At 47.4% G+C, this 24,781-nt stretch overlaps 1 protein-coding gene across 1 annotated transcript in view; it reads left to right on the top strand.

The window, feature by feature from the left end:
* SIAH3 (siah E3 ubiquitin protein ligase family member 3) overlaps positions 1 to 19,129 on the top strand; it is a 74,346-nt gene extending 55,217 nt beyond the window's left edge. The window contains exon 2 of the mRNA XM_002712954.5: positions 12,924 to 19,129. Within this exon, the coding sequence (XP_002713000.3) occupies positions 12,924 to 13,592 (669 nt within the window). The 3' untranslated portion in view covers positions 13,593 to 19,129. The remainder of the gene's footprint in view (positions 1 to 12,923) is intronic.
* Positions 19,130 to 24,781: the final 5,652 nt, after the last annotated feature.

Genomic DNA, 24,781 nt, shown 5'->3' with positions numbered 1-24,781 from the left:
GCCAGACCTGCTCCTAGGATTGCCCAAACTTCACCAGCCACGCTGTACCGACCAAATGCTGGCAGGTGTTGATGATGATGATAATGATGACGACAGTGACAACGACAATAATGGCAATAGCACCTATGTTCCTGGTGCTAAGCCAAGCCCTTTATATGTTACAGCCATCATCCATTGGCCAGTGATTAGGTGGAAATATTCAATGGAATGCTTTTTGCTAATGAAAACACTGATCGTAGGTGAGAGCTATCAGGGAGCTCTAAGTGGGATTTTGAAAGGTGTTAGTGTTTTTATGAGATACGCTTCTAGAAATCAGGTAGGGTGAATTTCCTTAGCTTACATCCCAATCAGCTAACTGTTCAACAATAGCAGCAGTAATGATAAAATTTTTTCACTTATTGCCCTCTAAGTATCATGCAATGTTTGTATCTCATTCAGCCCTACGCACTGCTATAATTCCTATTTTATAGATGAAAAAACTGCTGAATAGAGGTTATAATTAGTGATTCCATGGCCTCACAGCTTTTAGTAGCAAAACTAGTATTGATACCCAAGTAGATTTGACTTCAAACGTCTGTGTTCTTTCCACTCCACAGCTCTGTTTTTCCATCTACCTTTGGTCAAACAGTACACATCCTATTTTAATGACAGACTTACAAGAAGAACTAACTTGCTAATACTGACCACTTGGGAATTAAGCCTGCCCTTGGAAGACAGCCGGTTGTACTTAGATTTGTGCACATGAGTGTAGAGCTGACAACCATCCCGAGAAGGACCTGTGGGCTCCACCCATGACTGTGCTGCACCAATCATCTCCCGACAGTGAGACCACTCCCAGTCTCAGTCACCCAGGGAAGAGGCAAGTCCTCATGGGGGTAGTGAGGATTCTGAGAGAGGTCCCAGGCATGCAGGAGAGCAGATCTGCTTCTCCTACAGCCTTGCTTTCTGGGACCTAGAAGACTTGGAGGAGTATGACTACGTGGGCATGAATTCATCCGTGGTGAGAGATCTGGGGACAGATTGGAAGCCAGAAAGGGGCTCCCTGAAAAATCCTGGAAGACAAGCCTAATATGACAGCCAGGAATGTGACCTCCCCCAAGCTCTCATCCAGTTTTACAGCCTGGCCAGAGCCAGTTAGGACTGTGTTAGCTTCATCTTACTCTGACTCTGCAAACCAGCATTTCAAAGGTACACCAGGGAGCATGAAAACATGGCCATAAATGCTAGTTTCCAGTGCTTTCCCTGTTCCATGTAGACACCCGAAGTCCACGTCCTCCATAGCCACCAGCTGTGCAAAATCCACCAGGTGAGGTAGGCCAGAGCTGAGGTTTGTTGTCCCTAATGGGGAGACTGGAGAGAGGGGAAGGAGAGGAGAATGGGAGGAGGAGGGTGGGGATACACCAACATTCTAGTGACATGTGCACTTTGCTGGCTCTTCTAGGATGGGGAAGTTTAAGATCTAAAGGGGTTTATTCATTCATTAAAATAATTATTGAGTTTTTTTGGCACCTGATAATGTTCTAGACATACAGCAGTGAACACAACCATATTCAAAATCCCAAGAAACTTACACTGCAGAAGGAAAGACAGAAAGCATACAGGTCAATACATGACCTACATTCTCTGTATATACCATAATAAACATTATAATTATATAATATTGATAATGGCTATGAAATGAAACACAGTTAGGTATGGGGATTAGGTAGCTTTTTTAATAGGTAAGTAAAGAACAGCCTCAGAGTGGAATTATAGAGCGAAGATGAGAATGAAGTCAGGAAGTGAGTCTTGTGGGTGTTTGCTAGTGTTCCAGGCAGAGAGAATACAGTGCAAAGGCCCTGTGGCAGGTTAGTAGTCAGTATGTTCAAAAACCAGCAAGCAGTCAGTGTGCTTTACAGCACAACAAGCAAGGCAAGGGTGGGAACAAGTTAGGTGAGGGGCAACATATAATGCTTCTTGATGGTCGTGATGGGCAGTTTGGGTTTCATTCCAATTCTGGTAGGAAATCATTAGAATGTTAGTGAGAAAAGCTACAGTCTTGATGAGGGCAAGAATGGACACAGGAAGACTCAAGTCTTCTAGGATTGTCAAAACAAACTACCATAAGCTTGGAGGCTTAAAGCAGCAGATATATGTTCTCACAGTTCTGAAGGCTGGAAGTCTGAAACAGGGCCACACCACCCTGCAAGCCCTAAGGACAATGCTTCCTTGCTTCTTCCAGTCCCGGTGGCTCCAGGCATTCCTTGGCTTGTGGCCACATCACTCCAGTCTCTGTCTTTCTAGGGCCTTCTTCTCTTGGCCTGCATCTTCTCTATTTTTGTCCCTTCTAAGAACACCTGTCATTGGATTCAGGGTCCTCTTGGGTAAATCCAGGAAGATCTCACCTCGAATTACTTTTACAAAGACCATTTTCTTCAAATAAGATTACATTCACATGACGCAGGGGTCAGCAGGTAGGCCTATCTCAACCCAGTACAAGAAGGTTGATGCCTACTGCAGTAACCTGGAGAGGCAATGAAGAAGCAGCCAGGCAGGAAAACATGGCTGGATGGTGTGAGTTCATGAAAAAGTGAAATTAAAAGTTTATTTTGGTGCAAAACATTTTTTAAATCCACGTATCATTTTCATACCATGTATTTTCCACAAATGTTTTGAAGACCCCTTGTACTGGGGTTGGGAGAAGGGCTCATTCGTCCTCTCCACAGATATTTATTGGGTACCTTCCATATTCTACAAACTGGGCTGGGAGGGGAATACAGTGTTCACCCATCGGGAGCTCATGTCCAGTCCAGCAGAGTGAGTGGATAGTCAGCAAGTGTGTTGTGTGTTATAAGGGCATGTGCAGCACACAGACCTGGCCCAGTCAGAGAAAGGAACCCCTGGAGGATGGGTAGAACCCCACCAACGTTACTCTAGGAGTAACAGGTGAGGAGGATGGAGTGTTCCAGAAGAGAGCTGAATTTGTGCAGTTCCTGGTCATGAGATCATTGGAGAACTGAAAGAAACCAGGAATGGCATGTGGCCTTGGGACAGCGTGGTCATCAGACTGGCTCAGACCATCCAGGACACCTCTCTGCCCACCTTAACCTGCCCACACATCTGCTTCTGAAGCTCACTTTGCATATGAAACGGTTTCTAGAAACCCACCTCCTATCTAGGGATCTGCTGCTGACTCTAGCAACACTGTTGTCTACAACCTGGGGCTGTCAGGATCCACTGAGGTTGTGCTTCCTGCAAATTCATATGCCTCCCTCCAGTCCCCTCAACCCCCACCTTCCTGAAGTTATCCTACAGAGACAGATGCTCCTGGTTAATAGGGCTTCCAGCGATTAAATGTTAGCCTTTAAATCACACAGGCCCTGGGATTCACTTGCCATTTGCAATTAGAAAAGTCTCATAAAAAGTTGCTTTTAAGAAAGTCTTTGATCTACAAGGCTCATTACCATGCTCAAAACCTTGCAGATGAAAAGCTGAGCCAAAGAATAAATGGAACATTTGACTATGTAGTTTGACTGCCAGGCCGCCCCCTAACATGTGCAGGGCTCAAGGCAAAAGTACACGTGGAGGCCCACACACTGTGCTTCTAAATACTTAAAAGTAAAAATCAAGGTACTGGACTCTCAAAATATGTTCTATCCTCCTATCTTAATCATTACACTATTAGAATGAGCTGTGTGGCCACAGCTCCCAGCCAGCAACCGGTCTGGCAGCCTTCCTAACCCAACCACATCCTGCAGGATGACAGGTCTCTTACCAAGGCAGACACCCCCGCCGCCCCCTCCCCAGCCCGACCACACAAGCAAGCTCTGCTCGCACCCCTAAATATCCACCCATTGGCCACACTCTGCATCCCATGGTCTACCTTCTGGAAGAGAAATCCCCAAAATAGCACAGGCTGCAGGAAGCAGACTCAGAACTGCAGGGGAGGGAACACCAGTGTCACAGTGAGTGAGACCTCAGCGGAAAGAAGGGGCCGTCCGAGAAGGATGTACTTTTTTCTGAAGGGAGGTGAGAACTTCCACTTTGCTTGAAGCCCTGTCTAAATACTGATGGAGTTTGTGGATTCAGAAGGCTTCCATAGCCTAGGCAGCTCTCGTCAAGAGCCTCTGGTGATCACTGACGTCATACGTAAGGGTGTTAATTGTTAAATTAACAACAAGAGTCACTGTGCACCAACTTCCCATGCAGGACCTCTGTCCTCAAAGAGTTGTATTATGAGAGCCAACAGTAAAAGTTGTTCCTAAAGATTTATTTCATTTTAGTGTATTAGGTGGAAGATACATCTCATAAGTTTTAGTTATGCCTAAATGTCCAACCCCATTGCTTGTTTCCTTAGGTGCTTCCTTAATTAATGATAAAATTGTTCTCAAGGACTTATTTTCTTTTAATGGATTAAATGGAGGATATTCTTTTGTCTCATTTAAAAAAAAAAAAAAAAACACCAACCCAGGAGGCAGAGAGAGCTCCTGGCCCCACCCTGGAAGCACAGTGTTATCAAAAGAGGGAAATACCTGAGGCTACGAGTAACCCTGTACAAAACAAAAGGAAAGAAAGTACCTGTCTGGGATGAGAAGTTTCTTTTACAAAGCTTTTATTTTACTTCCCACGTTGGCAGCTGGGGGTGTGTCTGTGCCCGCCTCTTGGTCAGTGTCAAATGCAGCTTCTGTGTGCTATCTGCAGGACACCTTCATGATGAGCTCACAACGGTGGGGATATGTATATGCATATATATATGTATGTATAAATATATATAATTGGGACACGGGTGTGGGACTTTTGTATATGTACATGTATATATACACACACACACACACTATATAATTCTACCACATGTATTTCTCCTGCCACTGAGAAGGAAGATGTCAGCACCCCCAACTGCAGACAAACAGCCTTTCTGTTCCTTTCCACGTAAGGTGCTGGGCTTGCCCACCACTGGACTGGACACCGGGCAAATACAACCCCTGCCCTCAATGACTTCCAGCACAAGTGAGGAGAGAAGGCCATCAATTGGTGATTTTCAACGCAAGCTGAATAAGTTTTCTGAGCAGATCTGAACTGCCACAGGTGGATGCCCGGGTCAGAGAGGGAGGCAGCATTGCCCTCCCCTGGCAGCTGATGGTCTGAGCGCAGCTGGGGCGATGCCTGGTATACCTGAATAGCGTCAAGGACAGAACCAGTGTGATCCTCATACAGGCAGCGGTTGCTAACACACCAGTTCATGGTGCAAATATGTGTCTAGTCTCTGCACATCTGTACCGTACGAGCAGTGAGGACACATGAATTATGAGTCTCTGACCTGAAGGCACTCAGGCAAGAAAACATTAGTGTACAAGTTACCTAATACTGCTCGGCCAAGGCATAGGATCTAGAAACGAAAGAAGGGCGGTGGATCTCCAACCCATGGACTCAAAGATCCACTCCTTCCAGCCCTCCCCACAATCAGGGACTGCATTTATAAGAGGCTTAGCTCAGGGAGTGTCTGAGACTGCAGCACTGGTGTCTGTGAAAACATCTGTATTGGGCCCCTTTCGTTATCCTTCGCCCATGGGTCTTAAAAAAAAAGACATTTATTTATTTGAAAGTCAGAGTTACAGAGAGAGAGACAGGGAGAGACAGAGAGAAGATCCATCCGCTGGTTCACTCCCCAAATGGCCCCAATGGCCAGAGCTTGGCTGATCTGAATCCAGGAGCCAGGAGCTTCTTCCAGGTCTTCCACTTGGGTAGCAGGGGCCCAAGTATTTGGGCCATTGTCTGCTGCTTTTCCCAGGCCATGATCAGGGAGCTGGATCGGAAATGGAGCGGCCAGGACACAAACCAGTGCCCATATCGGGTGCCAGCGTACCAGCTGGCTTTATCTTCTATACCATGATGCAGGCCCCACACCCGCAGGTCTTGATATTAAACAATTTTGTCCACCAGAGTTGTCATTTCCCTGTCTTCTAAGTAATCAGTGGCACGGATAGCTCAAGACTTAAGGTTCCTGTGTGCATCAACCATTGTTTCCACAATCAATTCACATAATTTCTGAACACCAATTAAGAAACTTTATATACAGTGCTATCCCAGAGGTAAGATGCCAATGGCCTACAGTTTGGCATTAGAATTCAAGATTGGATGGTCCCAGTGGCAGAGCCAGGAATGTTAGGGAACAAGCTCTCAGAACATAAATCAAGGAATCTCTCTGACTTATTTTAACCAATCTTAGCTAATTCCTAGCACCTTATGTTGATTAACACACTACTGATTTCACCACTGAAAACCTAGGTGGAAGTGCTAATTAGTAGCCTCAGGTGTGAATCAAAATATGGCTATTACTTGAAGCGATTGTGGCTGTTAGCTTCAGGGTGTGGCCTTTTTCAATAAAATGGCAGATGATCACCTGAAAGTCAGAGTTCCTGTTCCAGGAATTGGCAGCCCCCTAGGGTGTAGCTTTAAAACACAGACATTTATATCCCACTCTCCAAGCCAAAGTACTTTAGAGACAATTGCAGACATGATCACGCTGTCTACATGAGACACTCCTCCATCTAGCACCAGCTATAACTAAGAACTGAATCTGGTGTGGAGAAAGGAGCTGGCTGTATATTTCTAATTCCGATGTCTCTCCCAGGTGATAAAGCCTCATCATTGTTTCCCGTCCCAGCTGAGCTTATGTCTTCACTGTTGGGTCCAGAGTTCTCCTGGGTTTGGTATTGCTCTAGATTTCCAGGAGGAAACACAAGAAGCCAGGACACCCCAGGAAAAAAAGGATGTGCAACAGCCCACCTTCAGCCCGGACCATCCTTCCCAGAAACAGGAGGTTTCTGGGAATGCAGGACCTCGCAGTAGTCAGCTTTCCATTACGTTAACTAACACACCTGGGGAGAACTGGGTGGGAAGGGGAAGATTTACCTCGGCTTCCAGCTTGGAGTTACAGCTCAAGACTGGGTGGCCCCATGAGTCTGGTGGTGGCTGACAAAGGCGGAGCAGGTGCAGAGGTCCCATCACGTGTTAAGCCAGGAAGCAGAGAGAGAAGCTAGGCTCAACTTGTCTTAAATAACCGAACCTCTCCCAAGAACTATTTTTTTTTAAACTTTTATTTAGTAAATATAAATTTCCAAAGTACAGTTTATGGATTACAATGGCTTTTCCCCCCTATAACTTCCCTCCCACCCGCACCCCTCCCATCTCCCACTCCTTCTCCCATTCCATTCACATCAAGATTCATTTTCAATTATCTTTATATACAGAAGACCGATTTAGTATATATTAAGTAAAGATTTCATCAGTTTGCATCCACACAGAACATAAAGTGTAAAATACTGTTTCAGTACTAGTTATAGCATTACTTCACATTGGACAACACATTAAGGACAGAGATCCTACACCAAGAACTAATTTTTAAGGATACTGACCCAAAGACCACCCACCAGGCCCACCTCTCAGGTGCCATAATTAGAGGAAGTCTCCAACACCCCCCCCCCACCTCATTAACATAAGACTTCAGAGTTCATCCATTTTGGGTCTGGGGAACCGATTCCTATTTAATCCATAAGAGACTCAGAGCAGTCCCACTTATTCTCCCTCCATAGCAGCTGACTCCCTGCTTGGATCAGGCATTGACTTTATCCCCATCCTCCGAGAGCTGCCCTGAAAAATTACCTCCTGCTGTCAGCCGGCTCTTCCTCCCTTTGTGTGAAATACCTTAATAACTTGGTTTCCTTCCTCTCCTTCACCCAGGACTAAAAACCTCAGATAATTAGCGGTCCCAAATAGAGACCCGAGGACGCTCGAAGCAAGAGCCTGTCATTCTAACTTGGGGACAAATCCTCTTCCAGCTGAAATGCATCAGCATGGCACTGCTCCTTGAAGCAGGTGGGAGGGAAAAGCAGTCCTTTAAGTGAGCTTGCCGACCACGGAGAACCAGCGCAGGTGGAATGTCGTGTGAGGTTTCCAGGGGTAGGGTTCCTCTTCGGAGGTCAGGATTCAGATAGCCATTACTAACCATGAGAGTGTGGCTGATCAAATTAAGGAATGAGTTTTTAAATTCAATTACACCCGCAGTAGAAATGGCCTCACTAATGCTTGGGGAAAGAATTATACCCAGTCTATAAAGTCTAACATTTCTAAACCCAATTTTGCACATTATTCTAAAGGTTAATTCAAGATCTCTCTTCCAAACGGGAAGTTAAATACAGCCAATGGAAGGAAGGCATCGCTGACTGACTGGGGGGTTTATCAGTCTGTAAGAGTTCATTAGTTTTAATTAGTGTAATCACTAATGTTGCATTAACAGTTTAGTGAAGGAAAGTAATTACTCACACATCCACTGTATTAGATGGGATGATTAGAATTCATTTTCCAAAACGATTAGCATTTTACCAATTAAAAGAATCCCTTCTCCCTGCCAGCAGCCCTGTGACCTCCCTCACCCAAGGATCGTTTAAATGAAACGTATTTTGCATCCGAAGATAGAGCAGAAAGAAATGAAGAATTAAGGCTGCGTTTATTCTTAGCGCCTTCTGGGGCACAGCAATTGCACAGGTCTCGATGAGTTTATAATGTCCCACTTTATCTGCATAGTCATTCACTCCAGTCTCTGGATTACATCCCTGGCAGCTTTATAGTGCAGTAGCATTAAAAAACAAGGTTAGCTGAAGATGAAATCCAAAGGAAGCAAAGAGAGTCAGTCCGGGTGGAATGACCGTTGCCTGGGTCCAGGGGTTGAACAAGGGGGAGACTTGGGGTTGGCCAGTCCAGTGTGCCAGCACAGCTCCCGGTGCCTACAGCTGAGTCTGGGTCTGCCCTGGGTGCTATCCCAGAGCCTTGCCTTAGGAGGCCCTGACAACGTGGTCCAACACCTCCTCTCCTTCTCCATCAACCAGCTCTTGTCATTCTTAGACATCCCATGTCCTTTCATACTCAGCTCCTTCAAATCGGCTGCTGTCCCAGTCAACAAGCACTTTGCCTGTTTTGTTAGAGAACCCACCCTCCACGCTTCACCCTTACTGGCATGAATAGCTACCTCTGCACTTGCAAGGTCTCTAGTGCACACTGCATTTTGGCATTGTTTTGTGCATTTTCTAGTTAGCATTCTGTTATGCTCTGTATTTTAGCCTCTTGTCTGTTGGACAGTGTATACATGTCTTGTGGGATGGCTTAATGAGTTATGAGCATGCGTCCCCCTGCCCCCAACCCCAACCTTAAGCCCCATCAGAGCTCGCTGTAGAAGGCCCAACCTGTTCAGATCAGCAGCCTCAAGTAAGAGGCAGCCAGGACATCTGCACACAGGAGGATCTTCCCTCTGCACCCGTCTGCCTCCCCCAGCACCATTTCCTAAGGACACCAACCCTGCCTGAGCGTCGTCTCCTGGGCTGCCCGGCCTCCGGTTGGTTTTAGCCAAGAAAAGGCACTGGTAGGAGATTGGAGGGAAGGGGCAGAGAGAGAAGAGGGAGAGAAAGAGAGAGGAAGGGGAGGTCAAGGTATTTCTTCCCTGCTTCCTCCTACTGGGACTTCTCACCCCTGATATTAGCTGCATAGATCAGGACAAAGATGGAAATTGGATCTGGGAATGGACAAGTTGGGAAATCACTCACCCAGAAGCCATTTCTGGATGGGAATTTGGAAGTGTTCTCTTATCGTGGGTCAGTTCTGGCATAAGAAGCCCCAGGTCAAAGGCAAGGTCAGGTTCTCCAGGCACTTATGGTGTGCTCTGTGCTCAGCCCAAATTGCTGCTCACATGTGAAAATCGGAGACAGGCAGCCATGGACCGAGCAAAGCCGCCAAAAGTCTTCACCCCAAGCCACATCACAATGGCAATGCCAACCTGATAGAACTCTGGATAGTGTTTTTAATGCCTTTTTACATCTGAGCCTCTAGCAACCCTTTAGATAAATGTTTTGCCAAGGAGAACACTGACTTAATCAAGGCTGCTGGACTAGCAAACAGGTAAACAGATCAGAATCTTTTGACACCCAGCCTGTGGTTTTCCAAGTCTGCGACCCCTGCCACCTTTAACTGATCTGGGCTCCGATCCCAGCCACAGCCTTATGAGCTGTGTAACCTTGGGAAAGCGACCCCATCTCTCTGTTCCTTTCATGCTGTTGTAAAGACTATGACAGAGACTGGGGATGGATAGTGGTTGGGGTTTTTCATGACAGCCTAACACCAAGTCCTCCGAGCACAGCAGCAAAGGGAGACCACCTGCCAGGCCCACGGGCGCTGGACGGAACAAGGGGAGACTCTGGAGCCTGACTCATGGAAGTTGTGAGCCCTTGACAGCTCCATCCCCGAGGATGGGAGGAATCACCCCCACTCAATGGTTAAGTGGTACTCTCTGGGGTGCGCTTTCGGCACAGCAGTTAAGATGCCCTGGGGGGGGCAGCATCCCATTTTGGGGTGCCCAGGTTTCAGTTTCATCTCTGCTTCTGCATCTCGCTTCCTGCTAATGGACACCCTCGGAGGCAGCGATGGTGGCTCAAGTGCTTGGGTTCCTGCCACCACCTAGGAGAACTGGATGGAGTTCCAGGCTCCTGTCTTTGGTCTGGCCAACCATGGCTGTTGCAGGCATTGGGGATATGCTAGCAGATGTGAGATCTCCCTCCCCCCCCCTCTAAAATACACACACACACACACACACAAATATCTGTCTCAAATAAAATGAAAATAAATAAATAAAAATTTAAATGGTACCCGCAGTAGGTGCATGGGGATTAAGCCAGATGGAAATTATTTTGGGGCGCTGGATTCTGTCCTGGTTGCCCCTCTTACAGTCCAGCTCTCTGCTGTGGCCCGGGAGTGCAGTGCAGGATGGCCCAAGTGCTTGGGTCCTGTACCCACATGGGAGACCAGGAGAAGCACCTGGCTCCTGGCTTCGGATCAGCGGATGTGCCGGCCGCAGGCCGCAGTGCGCCAGCCGCGGTGACCATTGGAGGGTGAACCAATGGCAAAAGGAAGACCTTTCTCTCTGTCTCTCTCTCTCTCATTGTCTAACTCTGCCTGTCAAAAAATATGGAAATTTATCTTTTCTGTGAAAAAAAAAAAAGATTATTCAAATGATAGCTCCCCTCCACAATGCCTTACACTCAGTACTACTGCATGGAAGTCAGTTCCGTTCCCCATAGTTAACACTGAAGCGACTCAGAGGGCTCACTAGCAGCACGCTGGAACACAGCCTGTTCCTGTAGCACTGAAGATGCACAGTCTCCTTTGAGGCAGGGCCCTGGTGAGGGTGCAGAATGAGTGACAGCAGGCTGCCCAGTTGCTGCCATTGAGGGGCAGTGCAGGGACCCCTGTAGCTCACATTCCTGGGGCAGGAGGCAGACCCTGGCTGTTGGAGCTAACAGCGCCAGAGCCGAGCTGACCTGGCACCCACCTGCCTCCAGGTCTCCCCACTACCAGAGTGACCATCTCGATGTGCCATGTAGAGGGCTGTGTGGGAATGTGTGTGTGTGTGTGTACATCCTGCATGTCAGGAGTGTGTACTGTGTTTGGGCATGCATGCATGTGCATGTGTTTCGCATGCACGGCTGTGTGTGCATATATGTGTGTCTATCCTTCATGCTCTGAAGAAAAGAAAGGCAGCCAGGCCTTTGCTATTAGCCACAGTGAGTCAGGGGAGGCAGAAACTGGCAGCAGTGGTAGTGAGCATGGAACACACAAGGCCCCCTCCCATCCTTTCCACTTCAAGAATGAACTGCAGCCAAGTGAGAAGGCAAGGGCCGGGGTACCTGAAGTCCGGAGGGGGTTTGGAGAGCTAGGGCGGAAGGGACACTGCCTACCTGAGGGCAGCCTGGGGATCAGGTGGGGGCCGCGTGCCTGCCATGCACTACACAGCTGCCAGCCCCACTGCATGGCCCAGATCCTGCAGGCTAATTAAAGAAAGGCAGAGCTGGGCGGGGGCGGGGGAGCCGCAGGCAGACACGACTGGGCAGGAGAGAGGTAAGCGCTCCTGTGTTCAGAGTCAAGAGGTACAAATACGAATCCCAGTCTTTCACTACCAGCTTTGGAACCTCAGGCTTTTTACTACCCAAGCCTGCTTTCAACTGAAAAACATGATAGCCTCATATCTTAGGAGGACCCTAGTCAAAAACTTAATGAATTATCCATTACCACCCACACCAAGAGACTCAGTATCTACCGGGCTTGCGGCTGTATCCCTAACGCCTGCAGGGTCTGGCCATGGCAGGTGTTCAACAGATTCAACAGGGGGCTGGTCAGAAGGTGCCATCACAGCCCCTGGTGTTTTTAAGGGCATTTGTGGTCATGCTGCCTTGAAGAACAAAAAGTTAAGAGAGTCGCAGGGTGGAGGCTGGAGGATGGTGAGCCCCTGGAAAAGATGAGCCCGGAGCGGTGGGAGTGGGCCTTGGGTGGCGCAGGGTGGGGGTGGAGGCAGAGTCTCGGGTGGGGCTTCCTCCCCGGCCACTGCAGTACAACTGCACCCAATGGGCTCTGCATCCCACCAGGTGTCTTAGGACCCAGAGCCCAAGATGGCACAACCCTAGGAGCTCTAGAAGGATACATGGAGAGGGTGGAAATCTTGTTCACAAAATAATAATAATGACAAAGTAGGAGGAAAAAAATCCATTGACCCATATTCCTTCATTAAAAAAAAAAACAGTATCAAAAAAGCAGAAACAAAAGAATGGATTTTCTTGTCCTTTATGATTGATGACCATCACCATGTGTTATTTGAAGGGCAAAATTGCCTATTTGCTTGGATATTTTATTAAAGAATCAGATAGGCATATAAATATTGCATTTTCTTAACTAAGTGTTCTGAATCTCAGCTTCCCCTGAAGCACCCACCAGGGCTCTGGTTGTTGTAAGGAAGTGGAACTTTCTCTTCCACCTGGAGAGCCTGCTTTTACTACCTGGAACACCAGGGGAGTCCCAGCGAGGGGAAGACAACCTCAGTCCACTAACCTGCTTCTCTTTCCTTCCAGTATGTGTCCAGCCGACGCGCCGTCGCTCAGAGCACCGCAGAGCAAGGCAGCTTCCACTCTCACCATCTCACCCACCATCACCGCCATCACCGCCATCACCGCCACCTGCGCCACCACGCCCACCCCCACCTCCTCCACCACCAGGAGGCAGGGCTGCACACTGCCCAGGTGACCCCCTGCATGTGCCCCTTGTTCTCCTGCCAGTGGGAAGGCCACCTGGAGGTGGTGGTGCCGCACCTGCGGCAGATCCACAGGGTCGACATCCTGCAGGGAGCGGAGATCGTCTTCCTGGCTACGGACATGCACCTGCCGGCGCCGGCCGACTGGATCATCCTGCACTCCTGCCTCGGCCACCACTTCCTGCTGGTGCTAAGGAAACAGGAGAGGCACGAGGGGCACCCCCAGTTCTTCGCCACCATGATGCTGATCGGGACCCCCACCCAGGCCGACTGCTTCACCTACCGCCTGGAGCTCAACAGGAACCACCGGCGTCTCAAGTGGGAGGCCACCCCCCGGTCTGTCCTTGAGTGCGTGGACTCCGTGATCACCGACGGGGACTGCCTTGTCCTCAACACGTCGCTGGCCCAGCTCTTCTCTGACAATGGCAGCCTTGCCATCGGGATCGCTATCACGGCGACCGAGGTCCACGCGACGGAAACCGAGATGTGAGGCTGGAGCCCCGGGACGCCCACACCCAGCCCCCGGTGAACTTTGCCTGTGCTCCTGGGACCGCCGGAGGCCAGGATGCCACACTCCTTTTTAGTCTTCTCCTCCTTCTTTGCTTCTTTCTGTTCTTGTCTCAGGTACTTTGTGGTATTTAGTATTTGTCTGCCATGGGGCATTATATTCTGTAAACATTGTGTGATTTAAGATCTTGGTGTGACGTTTGTCCTGTTCTGTTGTTATAATTTTATAGAATGTCTGTAAGGCTCAGTCAGAGTAGTTATTTCCTGCCACCACCAATTCCTTTCCAAAATGGGCAAAAGCTACCCAGACCATGAAGCAGAATGCTGGGGTTGGAGGGAGACCTGGTGTCTGAGCCATTTCTTCCTTCTTGGTTTGCCCTGTTTCAGAGAGAGCTCCATCTGCAATAGGTGAGGGCTGTGGGGTGGGGAGAGGGACCTGGCCAGCTCAGAGACAGATCGTGCTTCAGACCAACTGGATCCAACTCTGACACCTTCCCAGGAACCTCTGGACAAAGCCCAGCCTCACTGACCTGAGGAGACCATCTCCTCCCCAGACAGCAGGGGGCGAGGCACAATAAGTCCTCCGGGCTGATCCCTGGGGTGCGGAAACTGGTCTGACATTGAACCTCTTTACTTGGGCTCCCATGGCCTTGTACTCAGGCTGTGCCATCTTTCCCCTTTCTGGAAGCAAAGCCCTCAAGTGTTTGGTGCTTTCCTGAAAAGGCCTTTGCCCTCTGCTAAGCAAGAAGTAGACAAGGATGGTGAACATGCAGGGGAAGAGAGAAGGCAGAAAAAAAGAAAACCTAAAAATTCTCTCACCTCCCGGAGGGCATTCCCTGCTGAGAATTTTACCATCAGTTTCTAGAATCGCCCAAGCCCCTTACTAGGGGAAGTTCTTATGTATCAAAGACCCACTTAGTTCTGGATACTTCCTAAATCAGAGCCATGACGCCGCCTCCCACACGAGGAAGACAGAGGGCTGCCCCCAGGGCCTCAGACCTGCAGGGCTGGCCCTGACCTCCACCCACCGGGAGCTCCGCTTTGCTGTCTCTGCTTTCTAAAAGGCTTGGAGCACCCCATTCAGCACCTCACCTTCCCCAGTGGTCCGGGTGTGCAAGCAGCACCCTGTTGCACGTTGCACGACAAGGCCAGGGAAGTCTACATTGCACCCACGTCGTCTCTCATTTGTTCATCAAACAATTCGTCAGCGTCTTACAGGAATGTCTCGTGCATTTGAAGCGAATTCGCATCTTTGAGTCAACTGTGTCTTTTCCTTTCTAAGTTGGGTGCCTTTAAGCCTCCCCAGGAGGACCTGTCCTCCCTCCTTTTGGGTGTGTCTGTTCCTCCGCTCCGGTCATTCTCCAGACACCGTGAAAGTGTGGCACCCAAGGGCCGTGCCGTGCTCACTGGAATCCAGTGGGCCTTCTGCCAACCAGATGTCACTCTCTGTGGCCCCTGCCTCACCAGTCACCTCGGCTGGATCCCAGCAGGCCTTCTAGGGAGCACTTAGTTTCAGGCAAATGGCCTGGCCGGCCATCAGCCATCTTTTCTCCGCCAGACATATCAGATCCTGAAACACGGCCCCCTTCCCCCAATAACTGAGTAATCCTCCAGCCGCTTCTGCTGCCAAGGATACCCCCAAGCACCAGAAAGAAGGTGCCAGGCAATAAAGGATTTAATAACACAGACCCTCTCGTCACACATGATTGTTGGGACCCTGAGACTTCATTCTGCGAGAGTCCAGAGGGGGCAATAGGCATTGTGGCACAGGTTGAAGCAAAGCCAGCTTTGCAGGTCCCAGGAACAGTTGAAGCCTGCTTGTTCTGAGAGTGCTCAGACGTGGCCCAGGGCTCCAGCTGCTGCCCTTGAACCCCGTGGATGCTCTGGAATACTCGGGCTGGTTGTTCAGCACTGGGAGACACTGGCCCTCATGGCTTCCCACTTTCTCCCCGGGCCTTGTCCAAAACCCAAGCCCTCGTTGGCCATGAGTCTGAGCCTCCTGGAAGCTGCAACCTCTCCTGGATTCCAACACTCTGTGGTTTTGAAACCATTTGTGTGACATCGCAGGGGCCCCCAGAGAAGCAAACAAGACCTCACAATCAGCATCCACAGGGCCTTAACATTCCTGCAGGCATCACCTTTGCCTTTCATGGTGCCAAATGACCTGAGCCAAACTGGGACTGAATTCCACTTATTAGTATTGCACCCAAGACTGTATTAGGAATAAAGGATCCCAGGTATGAACCTGTGTGTTGGTTATTAGAAACTCTTAGGATTAAGGGTTGGAAAATGTGTTATTTTCTTATCCCTATGGTGCTCCCAAGAAAGCCTTTCTCTTCATAGCCACATGTGAAGAATTGAAGAAAAAAGAGGAACCAACAACAATGGAGAATGGAAAATGATCATCACAGAGTGTGTATTGGGGCTCATTAGTTCCCAAAGGGTTCTCCTACTTGAGTCTCAGGGTAATCATCATTCGTATCTTCAATAGACCTAAAAAAAAAGTTCAGAGACATGAAATGACATTCTCAAGGTCATACATCAAGAACGCAGTATGAGTTCCCAATGGTACTCTCACCTCTGCAGTGGAATCTGGATGTGAGATTCAGCTGGGTCTTGGTTCTGGGGTCACTGGAGGAACAGAGAGAGAAAGACTGGAGTCCTTCTGGATTTGCTGGATTTGCTTTTAAAGGTGTCTGGTCAACCTGGAAGCAGGTCCCTTTGCCACTCACAGGCTGGGATCTGGCTGCCTCATTCACACCAAGGTATGGATTTAACAACTCACCTTCCAAGGAGTATTTACATTTTATACTAAGGAGTATTTATAGTTTAAAAAGATGTCTAGGGCCAGGTGTTAGGCACAGCAGTTAAGCTAAGCTACTACTTGTTTGGGATTCCATATGGAGCGCCTGGGTTCTAATCCCAGCTCTACTTCGGATTCCAATTTTCTGCTCATGTGCTCACTAGGAGGCAGCACCTGATGGTTCAGTACTTGGGTCTCTGCCATCTACATCAGAGACCAAGACTGAGTGCCAGGCTCCTGGTTTCTGACTAGTCCACACCTAGCTCTTGTAAGAATTTGGGGAGTGATCCAGCAGATGGAAGATCTCTCTGTCTCTGTCATTTTCTGTCTCTCTGCCTTCAAATAAATGGAAATAAATAAATAAAAATTAAAAGGATATCTAAAGAGACAGAAGCACTTAGTAGTGAGAACTGAGTTTCCTGTACTTGAACATCAGCATCCGTGAGAAGCGAGAACATTATTAGGAGGCATGGAGACAGGCAGCTTCCACCACTTGAGTCTGTGCCTACGTGAACGTCTGGTGCTGCAAGCTGTATACAGAGAAGATGTTGTTCAACAATCAGTATCCACGTGAGTCTGCACCTGGGCTGGACACCATCACTGCTGTGGCTACAATGACCCTCTTAGACATGGATCGGAATGGTAACCCTAGTAGTGCTCATGGCTGCCATTTGAATATAATCTCATGGAATCCCTCTAACAAGCTTAGGAAGCAGGTACTATGTATTGCACCATGTTATAGATGAGAACCTTAAGCTTAGAGAGGTTAGATAACTTGCTTAAGTTCACACAGCTAACAAATGGCACAGCTGGGCCTGGAACCCAGCAGGTCTGGTTCCAAAGTCCAGGTGTCTGACCAACATGTCATTTCATGTCATTTCCATGAAACTGTGGACCCACAGCTCAGAAGGATCCATCACCAAGTCTGAATGGCATCAAGACCTTCTAGTACTTGAGTATTACCTGTGCCCTTTTCTCCTCCTTTTCTCCCTCTTTCTTTAGCCCAAAATCCAGTGGTGTAGCAGAAATGGCTTATAATATGGAAGCTTGATTGTTAGGGTTTTTGCAAACAGATTATTAACTACAATCATTATTTAAAATTACATTATATAAACTTATAATTAAGCCAATCATATTTGAAGCAAAAATAAATACTCAAAACTCATCCCTTTCAAAGGGGATTTCACTATTCTTTTTATTTTCTATCATGTCTATGAGAAACATGTTATATAATGAGGTGCCGATATACAGTCTTCCAATGCCACATTCAGTGATGCCATGGTGACAGCTTGAAATTAGCCATGATGCTGGGAGTATTTATACCACAGAAATTAGAAAATGCCTCATGCCAGGACTTTTCCTCCTTGAAAGCCAGTTGTTACACATTTTCTCACATGCCACTGCTTAGACAATGCTGATGCACACAACAGGAGGCAGGGGGGCATTGCAAGAAGCAAGACCCTGATGGCCACACTTGCAGGGGCACAGATAACAGCCAGGATGGCCAAACAACAACTTATTGGGAAAACCCAAGCTGTAAGTGTGAGGACATTCTATTTGATGGTTCTCATAGAAAAAGCATGGCTCCATACAACCTACCCTGTTGTCAATCCCAAAAACAAAAACAAATTGGACAAATTGGACAAATTGGACAAATTGGACTCTTCCATTACTCGGTCCCCCTGCTATTTCTTTCTCACCAAAACCTACTCTAAAATTTTTGGCCAAAACCTAATCTACAGAAATGCTTTACTTTGAAACTAGAAATTGGAAATATCCAACAGTTGAAAAGACACAGTAAACAGTGGGCTCAAACCTCATGTAGAGTTGTTACCATGAAAGTGGAACCCTCATGGAACATGAAGTTGAAAGGCAGAAAAGGCAACGAGCTGAGGAATGTCCCATGAGGCATGCAGTCTTCCTATTTCACTCACGGCAACCCAGCAAGCACCCTGTTCACAACCTGTGGCCCACCCACGCCAACATTCCTCCTAAATCACGGGTGTGGTTCCCACCAGGATGAAAGTCACAGGAAATCCCAGGCCAAGTCCATCGAAGCAGGCAGAACCTCCAAGGTCAACAGCAAAGCAGTTACTCTAATCCCGGTGGTTTCAACCTAAGGATGGCAGCCCTGAGACTTGTGGGAAATTCTACTTGGATCCAACGTATGGTGGGAAGGTTGGATCTTAAAGAGTTAGGCTTTGTTTAAAGTTTAGCTACAAAAGGCATCCAGAGAGGAGTCTCCTAGTCAGAGTCTCAAATTTTAGATTTTTTGTTGTTGTTGTTGTTGTTATTCTGAAAATTACCTTCAAGATCTGGTGTTCACCTGGAGAAAACTCGGGTGGAGAAAAATGTTACTGAAGAGTGATCCAAGAGATCTTTTGTAAATAAGCATTGATTCTTCCCTCAGACCAGGTCATCACATGAGTTACCTACATGGGTTTGTCTTTTCCTATATTGTATGAAAATATTTCACCTTCAGTATTATACTATAATTAAGCCCCCATGCTTTTTTGATCTTTTCTTTGTAGGGTTTGGAGATATGGAAGAGAAAGGAAATTGAGAGGCATTGTATTTAGCCTGAATTGATGTATATAGAATTTTTTTAGGCTTTCTTATGATGTTAAAGACAGTAAGAAGAAGCAATTTAGAATGCTACTTTACCTTTATTTCTACCCTGTCTCCCATGGAAAATGTCATTAAATTGCATTTGATATTGTTTCCTTGAAGCATCTGGAGTTGTTTCTTGGTGTTGGTGGTAAATTCTGCCTCTACACACACACAAACACACACACACGCACACAGAGAGGCTACTCTGCAACATGAGGGACTAGAAATGAAATACTACAAGGGAAATGATCAGAAATTTGCCAGCTGCCGCGTTTGACTTATGTTTCATTATCTTTCTCCCCTGTTCATTTTTGCCTTCGTATTAAAGTCATAATTGGATCTGGGGAAGAAAATGCTACCAGAGGTGAACAGAAACCCTGACAACTAACTTGCCCCAGAACCATTTTAGCCTCTGGTACCAAGAGGGACCAATGCCTCTCTCCCCGAATAGCAAGGGGACCAAGCTGCCCTGCCCTTCCCCAGCCTCCCCAGGCCCCTTAAGTGAGCTGCTCCCACCTCTGCCTGACAGCACTGTCCCTGAAATTTACTTCTGGGCCTATCAGATCAGTTGTCAAGGAAGGCTTCATGGTTTAATTCTTTAATTTCAGGCCACTGTTAGTTACGCGCAAGATCAGGATTGGGCAAGCGTTCTAATCCTATTGCCTGTCAATTCATTTTAACCTCAATCTTCTTCCCTACCTCCTTATTCCCAGAACCTGTTTGCTGCTCTCACAAAGGCATATAGAAAGTGTCTTGAATTGATCTGAGTGATCAAAACTGACCGTGGCCAGCATGAATATTCATGAGTCAGGGGATTTTCCAGGCCAGGTTCTTTCTTGGGATCATTCTGCCCTTACAATGTCTCTCAAAATTTCTCTCAAAATATCCTCTCAGACTTGCACTAAGGTTGTTCAGTACTGGAGAGACAGAGATAGGAGATAGAGATAGACATGGACATGGACGTGGACATGGACGTGGACATAGGGAGAGAGAGAGAGAGAGAGAGATGATAGAGGTAGAGAGAGAGATGATAGAAGAAGAGAAAGAGATGATAGGGACTTCCCTGAAAGAGGGGACAAAATGAGTCTCTTAAAACCCAGCAAAGGGAGGGAAGCACAGCTCCAACTCCATCCCAGAATCCAGGTTTTAGTTCCCAAACTTTACTGTGCTTAGGAATTAGCTGAAACACTCAATTTCTGAGCCTCAGAACCAGAGCTTGTGGCTCAGGGGATCCAGCATGGAGCCCTGGGTTCTAATGCTTAGCCTTCCCTCCAACACGATTCTGCTGGAGTTATGAGGCTCAGCACAAGGTTCTCAATGCCAGAGGCAAGAGCCTAGTGAGAAAAGGGGTTACAGAAAACAGGGAAGCCAATAGCCATCTGAAGAGGAGAAGCAGTGTGTCTGTAAGAGGGAGGAAGGCAGAGAAGGGGTGACCGGAAATGGCCATGCTTACCTTCCAGTGGAAAAGCCAGAGAAGTTTCGTCGGAGCCCATAAAGGATCCCAGAGTTCCCTGAAACCCAGTGTGAGAGGAGCCCGTTCCCTGGCGTCTGAGGATCAGAGTGGAAAGCGGAGGGACAGAGGAGCCACAGAAAGAGGTTGTGTGGGTGGAGCCAGGTGAAGAAGCTTGTCGGCTGCACCTGTTGAACTGGAGCCAGCAGAGGAGGCCAGTGTGGACAGGTCAACCCCACAGCCTGAAGCGACCTACGGAGGGGCTCATCCTGTAAGTCCCTACCTCAGTGGGAGGGGAATTCATATTTAAATCTCTGCCCCCAGCCTGAACAGACCTGGCAAATCCCTAGAAAGGTGTTTATTCATCCTGCAAAGCTACCCAGCTGCCTGAGCAGAGGTCACCATTTCCTGGTCTTCCATGGGGAATGGGAATTAGACTTCTTTCCCTGCAGCTCAGAGCTAAGCCTCATGTAAGCCTTGCCTCCAGGTTGAGTGTCAAGGAATCCCTGTATCAGCTCCTTTTCAGCACAGAGGTAGACAAGATAGTCCCTGCACACAAGGGGTCAATGGGAAAAGCATCCATTACGGATTAAAACCAGGGGCTTTGACAGCCACCTATCTAAGAGGTAATTGGATCTTCCATTCTCTACCCTCCTCTGGATGCCAATTCAGCTTTCAGTAATACACAGCAGGTGGATATTTCTTGATTTTTAGATCTGACTTTACAGTGTTGACTTAAAATAAGATTGACATGGAGGTAAAAGGAAGCAGCTTTTATTTGGGAAACAAAGAATTGAATCAGGACAGCCCTGAACAGTGTCGTGCAAAGCAAACACAAGAGAGATTTTTTTTTTGTTTGTAGGAAATTTCCACACAAGCTGCTGTCAGAGGCCGTTCATTGGCTGGGCAGAAATCCTAAATCACAAACCTGTTCTGACTTGTTGGTTAATTAGGATACTCCCAGCTGAGAGATGTTGAAGGTCAGCGCTACTGACTTCAGTTCTTTAGACAAGTCTATTGCACATTCTGTGGCTTGAACTTGAGCAGGCGTGAGGGCAATCTTCTCGTAATCTCCAACTCCACCGTAGGAAAACTTAGCCACATCATTTTCTTCCATTCGGGGCAATTCTGGGAGCTATAGATTTTAAAAATAAAACATGGGTGGGCATCTGGACCATCAATGTCACTTGGGATACCCACATCCCATATTGGAGTGCCTGGGCTCCAATTCTGGCTCTGCTCTGCATTCTAGCTTCCTGCTAATGTGCACCCTGGGAAGCAGCAAGCTCAAGTATTGGGGTCCCTGCCACCCATATGGGAGACCCAGTTTGAGTTTCTGGCTTCTAGCTTTGGCCTGGCCAAGTCCTGGATGTTGCAGGCATTTGAGGGAGTGAACAAGTAGGTGGGAGATTTCCCTAACCCCCACTGCCTTTCAAATAAAATAAATATCTAATTAATTTCAGTGAAAACAAAGCACAATAAGAAATCAAATGCCCCAAAGCATTTAACTGCTTCCAGGTCACTCAAAGGCAAGCCCATCAACCACCTCATCATTCTGCTTCCTGAAAACATTGATGCAATCTGGGCCCACCAGGAAAATGGCTGTGTGCATTCCCTAAACACCCCTCTGCATCTCTCCCAATCCCAGAAGTGTGCTCTATAGAAAAGAATACTTTAAAAGCAAGCAAGCTACTGAAGATAGCTTAGAGAAGTGGCCATAGTCCAAGAATAAGGTTCAGCTGAATAGGCTTTAGAGCGGGGAGGGCAGAGAATAAGCCTACCTCATAAAATAGAATTCACCCAATTAAATTTGAATTTTAGATAAATAACAACAACATTTAGTGTAACTATTCCCAGAGACCATATAATTTTTTTTAAAGATTTATTCTATTTATTTGAAAGGCAGAGTTACAGAGAGAGGTAGAGAGAAAGAGAGAGAGGTCTTCCACCCACTGGTTTACTCCTCAAATGGCCACAATGGCCGGAACTGAGCCCATCCGAAGCCAGGAGCCAAGAGCTTCTTATGGGTCTCCCACATGGGTGCGGGGTCCCAAGGATTTGGCCATCCTCTGCTGCTTTCCTTGGTGCATTAGCAGGGAGCTGAATATGAAATGGTGCAGCCGGGATTCAAACTGGTGCCCACATGGGTTGCTGGCACTGCAGGTCGGGGCTTTAACCCACTGTACCACAGCACCAGCTCTGATACCACGCAATATTAAGGACACATTTACACTGAAAAAGTATTAATGTCTGCCTGAAATTCAAACTTCACTGGGTGTCCTGTATTTTATTTGTTGAATCTGACAAACCTAAGAGGGAAAAGTCCACAAAATGAATTCATTGAGGGTTGCTGTCCAAAGCAAGCATTCAAGAAGGAGAATTCTGGGGGCTGGCACTGTGGCTCAGTGGGTTAACACCCTGGCCTGAAGCGCTGGCATCCCATATGGGCGCAGGTTCTAGTCCCGGCTGTTCCTCTTCCGATCCAGCTCTCTGCTGTGGCCTGGAATAGCAGTAGAAGATGGCCCAAGTCCTTGGGCCTCTGCACCCATGTGAGAGACCTGGAAGAAGCACCTGGCTCCTGGCTTTGGATCAGCGCAGTTCCGGTCATTGCAGCCAACTGGGGAGTGAACCATTGGATGGAAGACCTCTCTCTCTCTCTCTCTCTTTCTGCCTCTCCTCTCCCTGTGTAACTCTGACTTTCAAATGTATAAATAAATCTTAAAAAAAAAAAGGAGAATTCCACCACCACCACCCCTTGCTAAATTTGCCCATAATTTGGGGAGCCAAGTGTGTAGCCAGGTACCTTTGGCCACAAGGCTGTGAAGACATAGGCCTATTTTCTGAATGGACATTGGTGGCATGGAATTTGTCACCAGGATGGCTTTAGTTCCCAAAGTCTTATTAAATATGCACACTTGAGCAAAGCGAAGCCATGGCAAATAGAACATACCCAAGCCTTTGTGCACCATTCAAGATAGCACTACTGTGTGTTTGGCATGCTGGAGAGTCCAATAGGAAGGGAATATCTAGTCTGTGCCCTCAAAGAACTTCGCAGCACAGAAAACAAATGCTCTTACACCTGCATCAAGGAACTAGTGCGTGGAGTAGCAATCCCTAAATAGCAGCTGTTGGGGTGGATCTGGCCAACAACAAGATAATGAACCCAGATGTAGTTAGATGGCTTATTATCTGCAGCAATGGGGATACCCTGGTGCAGGTTTCCTGAATCCCAGTTCCAGTAGGACACCACAAGGGCCAGGTGTTGCCTGTATGCACAGTGGATATGCATGGTAGGAGAAAAGCCCTGAAGTTAGCAGAGGAACTCTGATCTTACACGGGGCTGCAAGCAAACCTGCCCATTTCCCACCCTCCTCCATCCCCACTTCCGGAGAGAGAAATTTTTATTACCCTGGAACATAAGAGAATCTCTAGAGGAAGCACTTGTGCATTTACTATCTAGGAACACAAATACCTTTACTCCAGAGGGAATCGCTCTCTCTGTACTTACGCAAACATTCCTGAAAAGATGGTTCTGGAGTGTTCTTGCCAAGACATGCAGAGATATGAGAGATTCATGGACAACTGTCCCCCAACAGCAATATACAACCTTGTGTAACAAAAAGTTAATAGAGTGATTTGTATTTTAACTGGTGTGGTTGAGGAGGAGCTTGATGGTAGAATTATTGTTAAAGAATGCTTTATCAAAGAAGAATATGAGCTTCTCCTACACAAACTTGTAAATGATGGCCATTTCTTTTCTTTACAAGAACAAGAGTCAGCAAATTTTTTCCTATAATGGGCCAGATAATAAATATTTTAGGTTGTGCAGACTTCATAGCCTCTATGTGTATTACAACTCTTCAGTTTTACCACTGTAGTTTGAAAGCAGCCTTAAGCAATATGTAAATGAATGGGTTCTAATAAAACTTTATCTACAAAAATAGGTGGTAGACTGGATTTGTCCCATGGGCTATAGTTTGTCAATTGCTGTCCTAGAACACACAAAAACTCACATCCAAACAGATCCAGCAGGATGATCAATTGTTGGAAACAACAGAAAGAATTTAAAAGGAAAAAGGGTTACATGGAAAAGCACTGAATGATGAAGAGAATAATAGTTATTGTCCTCTCTGGGGCCCCAGAAAGGGAGTCCTTTGATTGGTGTCATGAAGCCAATAATGAAACCAAAGCTGATCATCAATAGCACAAGTTTTCTTCAGGTGCCAAAGACCAGAGAGGCATGAGCACAGTTTGCAAATGAACTTCTCCACCTGTTGGGACCGAGGAGTCACAGACAGGAGGCAACAGG

Source organism: Oryctolagus cuniculus, chromosome 9 (genome assembly GCF_964237555.1).
Source record: "Oryctolagus cuniculus chromosome 9, mOryCun1.1, whole genome shotgun sequence".
Lineage (NCBI taxonomy): Eukaryota > Metazoa > Chordata > Mammalia > Lagomorpha > Leporidae > Oryctolagus > Oryctolagus cuniculus.
This window is presented reverse-complemented; position numbering and strand designations above follow the sequence as displayed.